The sequence below is a fragment of the Pseudorca crassidens genome, chromosome 6 (genome assembly GCF_039906515.1).
Source record: "Pseudorca crassidens isolate mPseCra1 chromosome 6, mPseCra1.hap1, whole genome shotgun sequence".
NCBI classification, from domain to species: domain Eukaryota; kingdom Metazoa; phylum Chordata; class Mammalia; order Artiodactyla; family Delphinidae; genus Pseudorca; species Pseudorca crassidens.
This window is the reverse complement of record NC_090301.1, coordinates 65,372,145-65,381,599: the sequence shown is the minus strand read 5'-3', so window position 1 is coordinate 65,381,599 and position 9,455 is coordinate 65,372,145. Positions and strand designations below refer to the sequence as shown.

At 35.3% G+C, this 9,455-nt stretch overlaps 1 protein-coding gene across 3 annotated transcripts in view; it reads right to left on the bottom strand.

Moving 5' to 3' along the window:
* Positions 1 to 2,751: 2,751 nt before the first annotated feature.
* The window catches only part of SCN7A (sodium voltage-gated channel alpha subunit 7), a 58,131-nt gene continuing 51,427 nt past the window's right edge, over positions 2,752 to 9,455 (bottom strand). For all 3 annotated transcript variants that reach the window (XM_067741669.1, XM_067741670.1, XM_067741671.1), the window contains 2 exons: positions 8,645 to 8,915; positions 2,752 to 5,975 (listed from right to left, as the gene is read on the bottom strand). In XM_067741669.1, the coding sequence (XP_067597770.1) occupies positions 4,921 to 5,975; positions 8,645 to 8,915 (1,326 nt within the window). In that variant the 3' untranslated portion in view covers positions 2,752 to 4,920. The remainder of the gene's footprint in view (positions 5,976 to 8,644; positions 8,916 to 9,455) is intronic.

The following is a 9,455-nucleotide window of genomic DNA, read 5'->3' as shown; positions in this document are numbered from 1 at the left end:
ATTTCAACTTGCAATAAATATATATTAAATATAAAAATATTAAAGAGAAATAAACTCTCTTACTTTTAAAGATTGGCGAAGCAAAATTCTTCAAACAGAAAATAATTGATAAAAGAAGGAATGATGGATCATCAGGAAGAAAGAAATAATGCAAAGAGCAGAAATATGGACTCATACAAGGGACTGTCCTTTTCCTTATGAGTTTTAAAACCATATTTGATGACTGGAGCAAAAATTGCAGTGCCTTCTGATTCCCAAGAAAATAATATTTTCAAATAGGGAAGACAAAGAGACAAATGAGAGTGAGGTTTCCATACTTCACTAAAAGTGGTAAAATGCTTTATATTAGACTGTATAATTTGTAGATTGATATATAGATAAGTAGATATAGTAATACTCAGAACAAGCACTACCAAAAATATACAAAGAGATACACTTAAAAGCACTATGAATAAATCCAGATGGAATCCTAAAATATGTTCAAAATTGTGCAGGAAGGTAAGAAAAGAGAACCAGAGAAATGAGACTGGAGGAAACAAATAAAAAACAAATAATAAATGACAACCTTAAATGTTAACATATCAATAATTACCTTAAATGTAATTGATCTAAATATACCAGTAAAAAGTAGATTAAAAAATGTGACCCAACCATATAGTGATTATAAGAAACCCACTTCAAATTCAGTGACATATGTCTATTGGAAGTAAAACAATGAAAACAAGGAAGATTTCCCTCAACAATGGGCAGGCATCATCCAGTTCATTTAAGGTCCAAATAGAACAAAAAGGTGGAGGAAGGATGAATTCTCTCTCTCTGTTCTTGAGCTGGGACATCTATATTCTCCTGCTCTTGGACATTGGAGCTCCTGGTTCCAGGGCCTTTAGATTCAGATTTTAGGACTTACACCAGTGTCCCTCCCAAGTTCTTAGGCCTTTGGCCTTGGCCTGTGAGCTACCCCATGGCTCTCCTGGTTCTCAGGCCTTTGGATGTGGACAGAACTGTACTGCCATCTTTCCTGGTTCTCAAGCTTGCACATGGCATATCTCAGATTCTATAATTGTGTGAGCCAATTCCCATAATAATAAATCTCCTCTTATATATCTCTATGTATCCTATTAGTTCTGTTTCTCTGGAGAACCTTGACTAATACCTTTTTAAGGATAAAGACAACTTTATCTCTAAATTACTGTGCCTAGGAGATGCTCAACAGTTTTTTATGAAAGATAGTAAGAAGAAAAGAAGGGAAGAATGGTGATGAAATTTTGTATGAATGGGGACCCTGAATTTATGGGTCATTTGAAGATGTTACCTTCATGCGGTTTAGACTAGAATCCAGGAGTAGGGGTGTTGTGCCACCTGGATGGTTAATAGAGTAGATAGCTGGAGTTGAGAGAAAATCCTGTGAGCTAATTGGTAATTTTGAAGTCAGTGAAGATAAGAGGTTCACTTGCAGATGAGAAGAGTAAGTGTCTGACCCTGACAGTTTTAGGTTACCTAACATAAAGAGGAAAATCCCCACTGGTAGAGTGAAGCCTCGGTCATTCACCGGGCATGTTATTGAGTGTTAGAGTTGAGCATGTGACCTGGAATTTATTGAAAGGAGCAGTTAAAGGAGGAGAGGGTTCAAGAACCAAAGGGCAAAATAAAGCATGTCTGGGAAGGGATTCAGAGTGCCCAGAGTAATTCTGCTCCAGTTTCTATTCCATCTCTGCTGTGAAAATTTTATCCTATTGTTGATTCCTCTCTCTCTTTATTGTCTAGCTTGAAGAACTAGTAGCTGGAAACCTAGGTCTCATCTCCATGATGAACTCCTCTCCTTAAAAGTGTCTCTGTGTTGAATACAGTTACCTTTTTCTCTAACTGATAAAATCTTTCTTTTTCTTCAGGGGCTCATTTTATTAATATCACCTGTAATTTCTAATGTAGAATCCATCATTCCTTCCTGTATATATATATTACAGGTTATATGAAATAGTATAAAACTTACCATATATTATATATCCAGCTGAATAGTTATGTTTCCCCTGGCAGCCAATAAATTCTTTAGTTTCATATTTATCTTTGTATGTATCTATGTGTATATGTATGTATATCTATCCAGGCTCTGGGTTTATCTCTAGTATCTAGTATTCAATAAATATTGAATGAAAAAAACTTCTATAGTTTCATCCCTTGTGCCTTTCCTTTTTCCAGAAGTGGTCATGACTTTTAAAATTCCTTCCACGGGGGTGGGGTGTGGGCAGTGGTGGTGGGGGGCTGGATGTTGGGGAGAGAAGGAGAGAGGGAGAAAGGGAGAGAGAGAGAGGGAGAGAGAGGGGTGGGGGAGAGGGCGAGAGGAGAGGGAGGGAAAAAGATTCCTTATCTCTGCACAAAAATACAATTTATCTTAAACTTCCTTTGTCTTTACCCAGGTCATTTATTACTAGACAGGTGTCATACAGAGTGGTTTACTATTCAGGCTCTGAAACTAGCCCTGGTTTGCATTCCTGGCCATGTTAATTACAAGTTCTGTGTCATATAAAAGCCCTTATAACCCTTCTAAGCCTGAGTTTTTTCATCTATAAAATGAGAATTATCATTGCTTCATGAGTTGTGAATGCTGAGTTCATGCATGGTAAATACTTAGCACAAGGCTGGGCTTAACAGTCTGCTCAATAAATTGTAGCTATTTCCAACATTTTAAAAACCATATTAAAGTGAATTATATTTATTAAAGAAGCAGAAAGAAAAATTTTAAAGAAGCAGGTATTGATAAATATTAGCATAACAATAAATTTAATTTCAGCATTATCTTCCGTATAGCAACTTCTAAAAATATGGAGATATATCCAGTAAACTTCGGATTTTGCTAAGAGGAGTGCTTTTTACATTTTTCAGTTTGTAAGGATCTCTGGTAAGCTTACTAATATTTATTTTACAAAATTAAGTTAATCCAAACGAAGCAAAAATATTTCCAGTTTCGAACTTTGAACCTGAATGAATAAGCTTTAATGTAAGGCTCATTTTAAAAAAGTTCTTATTACACAAAGTTGCCAACCTAATTTACGAAAGAAAAAGAACCAAAGCTTACCTTGGTTAACAAGTTGTATTTACTATTTTCTTTAGTATCTAAAAAGTAAAATATGTTGTAAGATTTGTTAAAAATAATTCTTTACATAGCTTTCGGAAGGTTAGTGGCAAACACGATTTACAATTAAAAGATATCATTTTCGAACTAAAATCAGTTCATAGTCTTTATGGAATTTACAGAAGCAAGCTTAGATTCAGTTTAAATATTTGAAGCAGTTTCCACATTAAAGCATTTCCAAGAAATAGAAAATTGAGAAGCTTAAATAAAGCACCAGCTGTCACCATGTCACCAAATTAACACTGATTCCTCACTGGTCCCCATCACATGATGGAGAACAGGAGGAGAGAGGGAAGCAACATTTATAGTAAGAAACAGAACTCTGAAATTACACTTGCTTAGGGGATCCCCCAAAGGCATCTTGGTCAGGTTAATACATTTCTGAGGAGCAGAAATAGATTATAATAGTTAAGGCTCAATCAAGATCATGCATTCATAATAAAATACAATTACTGATATTTAAGTGATATTGAATGTCATACAACATATTTAAAGCTTTTCATTAAGTCATCAGTATACATATTTTCCTTCTGAATCCTTTAGGGCTTTGTAGGCACACTGAAATCAATCATCACACAAATAGAATAAATATCTGAATCTCAAACTACAGGGATGCAAGAGACTGCATTTTATGATTACATCAAAACAACAATTTGTGCCTATCTTACTAGTGAAAATTAATGCTTAGGATTTTAAAGTTTTTCAAACATAAAACATTTTACATAGTAATTATGTATGTGATGAAATAAACACAAAACAAAACAGAAAACTTGGAAAGATAAATGTGAAAGTGGAAACTAAGTTGCATACACTGATGTTATAAAACACCACAAACAGCAAACTCACACTTTGATCTCCTAGTTCAGAGTCCACACAGTTTTAGTGATCATTTTCTTTCTGAAAGTTATAAAAATCCATGAAGTGCAGTGAAAAGTACTACAAAGTGGCCACAGTTTCCCAAGGAGAAATGAGAAAAATTAGAAAATGTAGGCTATAACTGTAGCTCCCTTTATGCTGATTGTTCTAGGAACTCATTCTCTTAAAGAGAGAATGGTCCTTAGCTGGAACTAGCCAAAAAGATGAGAAACCAGGAATCCAAGAACAATGAAACAACATTAATTCACAAACCAAAAATAAATAAAACCAAAACAATCAAAAACAAAACCTAGGCTCTAATCAATCGTTTTCAAAAGTGGTTTGAATCAGCCCAAGAGTCTCTTTGATTAATCTCAGAGACACTTTCTAAGAACTGCCTTTCCTCTTCCCCTGATTGGCATCGGCCTAGGCAAGTTTATGATTTAATGGCCTGTAGCATTGTACTATTTTTTAAAATACCATCCCACTTTAAGAAAGTACTTGTTTATTTGTAATTAAGTCCCATTAGTAGTGACTTGAATCCCATCAAGTTAAAGTAGACATAAAATGTATAAGTAAGCTCCTTCGGCTACTAATTTCTGCTACTACCTCCCCCAACCCTCCAGAAGAAGCACACTGCATATAAGCCATATAGAGAAAACAAGTATTGGATTATTAAACAACAGTTTTAACCGGATTTAACTCTGCAGTAATATCAAGGGGTTGTCTTGGTCAGACTGAATATACAGGGGTGAAAGTGAATTGGACGTGGGATCTTGTGAGCACAAGCTTATCTTCCATGGGTTGTAAACAATTGATTTTTAAGTGAAATCTTTAGTTTCTCTGATCTTTGCTTTTATTTCTGATCTAAACTTTTAACATTTGGGGAATATGTAAAGAAGGTGAAAAGGTAGTGAGTGGGATTAGATCTGGCTTTAAATAGTTGACTTTCCCTCAGTTTTGTCAAAATATGAACCTTCTTTGATAGCCTGAACTTCCACATCCCCATCTATCATATGAATATCTGATGTTTTCTTGTCATTTTGCCTCAAACGGTAACTTCTATAAGCACGCTGAATGATGGTTGCTGAGACTGCCTCTTGTTTTCGTTTCAGAGTAGTTGTAATTGGCTCGTATGTGATCTTAAAAGGGTTGGCTAACATAAATCCAGATTCCACCTCTGAAAGAACTTTCTCCATGCTTACATCTTGACTCATAACTCGCTTTGTTAAAGCGAGTAGGATGTCAAGGCAATGAACTCTGTCCCCGACAGCCATGGGAAGATCCATGGCAACGATCTGGCCCTTGTTTGGTTTTGCCATGAAAAGAGGAGGATGAAGAGCAGCTGCAAAGTCTGAAAGCTTGCTAGAGTCTATATACTGGGTTCTATCAGGATCAAACCTCTTCCATACCTGAAAAAATTTCCTAAAATCATCTTCACTCAATGTCTTGGCTTTTTTCTTAGAAGCAATATTTAAAAACTCCATGACAACAACAATGTACATGTTTACAATGATCAGCCATGATATGAGGATGTAACTGACAAAATAAACAATCCCAACAAAGGGGTTACCACAGTCTCCTCTAACCTGAGTCCCAGGGTTAATTTTATCAGGATCACAGTCAGACCATTTACTGTTGAAAATTGCATTGAGCATCCCGTCCCAACCAGCAAATATTGTAACTTGGAAAAGACAGAGCATACTGCTGCCAAAGGTTTCAAAGTTGGACACATCATTAATTCCAGCTTCCTTTTTAACATAGGCAAAATTGTACATTCCAAAGATGGCGTAGACGAACATGATCAGGAAGATGAGGAGACTGATGTTCAACAATGCGGGGAGGGACAGCACCAAAGGAAGCAACAGATCATGGAACACTTTTGGTCCTTTCTCAGGACGCAGGATGTGGATGATCCGTGAGAGAAGTATCAGTTGCACAAGGGAAGGAGGTACAAGGTAATATCCCACCATCAGAGGCAGAAATAGTCCTTGGTGTAGGAAAAGATAAAGCAGGCAATACAATTATTTAGAGGAATATAAATTATTTTACATTTCTTTGGTTTTCTTCTATATGTTAAGGTAATTAATCCCGTATAACATTTAGCACATATTGAAAGTCTGGGTTAGCCAAATACTAATTGTGGCAATGCTCAGAGTGTCTAACAAAATTTGGAAGAGAATTATTTCTACCATCATTTTCAGAGTATTACAGATCAAGCACTTCTGGAGTCACAGATGGCATGAATTCATAATATAGGACAGTAGTCATATTTTTTTTCCTGATTGCAGTTAGATCAAGAAATTTAATTCAACCTAACCTTTATTGGATACCTCATAAAGGTGTCAAGAAAATATGCGGAGATGAGTGACATGACTCCTATCCTCAAAGACCCTATAACCTAGGGAGTAGAGGTAGATATTTAAACTAACTATAATGCAAGGCAGAAAGACCTAGTGGATAAACACAGTTTAAAAAATATTTTGTATTCAGTGATCACAGATTATAATTTGATTTATTGACTTCATAAATAGTATCTGGGACCTTAGGAGCTTTAAATGTGAATTGAATAAATGAGTCTTCGCCAAGAACTTTTCTTTCTGGCAATGGTGGGAGGATGATGGCACTATGAGAGGGAGATATATAACTACAGAGCAAGGTGAAATTATAATTACCATAAAAAACATAAGGGATGCTCTCTGAAAGTACTGGAGAGGGTGTGGTTCATTCTGAGTTGAGAAGGTGGAGAAGGGGAAAATCCCATGAAACTTCTAAATGAGATGGTATGTTTGCTGAATCTGGAAGGATCATGTCTCACATTTCTGTTAATTTGGTCACTGTCAATGATGGCATTCTCTCTGACGTTCTATCTTACATATACCCTCATTTCCACAGTGCTTTAGTGAACTTTCTACTCTGACTCAAATTTTCATTTCTCCTCAATCTCTCAAACGCTTCCATTATGCAGGAGGTTTCCCTACTTAATTATAAACACATTTTTACTTCTTCATCACTAAATTTTCTTCACTTTCTTTCTTATCTAAAAGCTGACTCTATCTTGAGGACACTATTTCCCTTGCAACACTCTCAAGCACAGATAACTCACTCTTTCCCATTCCACATTTCTCAGGGTAGAAAGATGGAACAAGCAAGCATCTTTCCCTCTTTCCAATGTGATTTTCAGATACTTTTCCTTCACATTAATTTTATAAACAAAAAAGAAATTTTTGAGTTTGTGGACCATGACATTCAACTCTACCATCTCCTACCATTCCTTGGTTCTATGATCTATTCATTCTCCCTCACTCATATTCATTGGAGACTTTGGTACATGGCTCACTGTCACCCTTTCCACCCCAGCACCTACCATCAACAACCCATTGAAAGGCTAGCCCTCCAGTATTTGGCTTTCTTAAATTTTAATAATCTCCATCATTTTACTGTAGACACACCCATCTATGGCCACATTCTGCACCCAGGATACCTGACCTTCTGAGATCTCAAATTCAAACATCTTTATCTCGGACTGCAATTTCCTCTCCTTCTAGATGTCTGATTCAGTAACTCTCATTTCAATCTCATGGGGCTCTTTAATTCTGTTTTCCTCTGTTTTCTTCCTATCAGCCCTTTCCTGACTTTACATACTTTTCTAGCAAGCTTCTTGTACTTGTCTATCAATATTAGCTGCACTGCCTCTACTACCAGCTGATGAATGAATTTTCTGGGAGCACAACTGAGCAGTTTATCTACATTTTTCACTACTGACTGCATAGAATAGTACTTGACAATAACATTAAATATTGTTTCTACTCTTATGGAGATAACATTATAGTATGTGTCTTATGGGAGGCAGACAATAAACAAACTTTTCTCTGCCTAAAACACTTTTATCTTAGATTCTTGGCTACCTCCTTATCCAATGGGTCTCTATTTAGATTTTTGCTTCTTCCGTGAAGTTTTCTCTGATCTCTACTTACTGATTAGGTGCTCCTTGCTCTGTTGTGCTGTTGTGGCACCCCATGCTTCTTCCCTTATCATAACCTTAATAGCACAACATTAACATGTACTGTTTAATTATCTGCATCCCTTGATAGATTATAAACTATGTATATACAGGAATTATGCCTACTTTGTTTGTAACTGAATTCTTTGCACACAGCATAACATATATTCAAAAAGAGGGTAATCAAGTATATTTGTTAAATAAAGGACTGGGATCTCCAGAGTAAGAGAAAACTTGTAACAAATTCATTAAACCCTAAAACTCTAGTGTTGTGAAAGTAGCAAACAGTTTTAGAGATTAGAGGAAAGGGAACAATAATGAGTTTGAAAGGTTATATCATGCTAAGACATAAAGGTCCTTCTAGTGTCATCTTAGAAAAATAATGTATGTGATATACTGAAGGGGTAATTAAGCATTTATCTGGTGGTCTGTGAAGTAAAGTCTATGTATTAATTCAGAAAGTATTTTTAATATCTTATATCTGTCAGGCATGTGTACATGTATGAATGTAAAAATGTAAGGTATTCCTGCTGGAAATAAAAAGGATCCCTACCTGTTTTGCTTATTAAGAGACTATATCTCAGGAGATATTTACTCTAAGAGCTTGCCTGAATTAATATTATTACAAATGAAAATTTGACTAAACAAAATCTTACCTGTCATAGAGAAAACAACCACCATAAAATCAAAAATGTTCCATCCATTGGTGAAATAGTTATAACGGAAAACGATGAGCTTTAGTACACATTCTCCAGTGTACAGTGTAACAAAAACTGAGTTAATCCAGTAGACAGCAATGTCAATTTTGGGGTTCTGTTCATCACTTTGTATCATAATGGTTATTGCTTGGAAAAATATAAGAACCATGATGATGATATTAAAAACTTGATTTGTTACCAAGTCAAAGACAAATCCTTGGAACTTGTTCTGTGTGTAAAGAAAAAAGGTGTAATATTTTTATTAATAAGATATTTATACAGACATATTGTCTTTAGATTTACAGCTTCCCTCCCAGCATAAATAGGAAAATAACTGAAGACTAAGTTTTTACCAAGCAATAACTATAGCACAGAGTAAAAGCAAACAGAAAGACCATCAAAAGCTCTTTCAAAGACTATATTTTAAAAATTTTGTCAAAAGCATTTGTTGTTAAGAATTGTAAAAACACATCTTCATTTGTAAGAGAGAATATATAAAGGAAACTTTTTCAGAACTTAAAAAAAAATCTAGGTATTTCCTTACTCCTGGGCGAGGTACTGGTTTTTGAGAGACTTCACACATCAGCTTCTTCAGTGCATGGTATTGTTTCTTCTGTTTTACTGTTATAAAGATATTTGAACCTCCCAGGTAAATAAAGGGAAGAAAAAGATATTAAAATCATATTTAATCCAAATTTCATCTTACATTAATATGCGTTTTCGAAAGCTTGGCAATTATTGATTTAATCCTTTAAAAAAGGCTTAACTG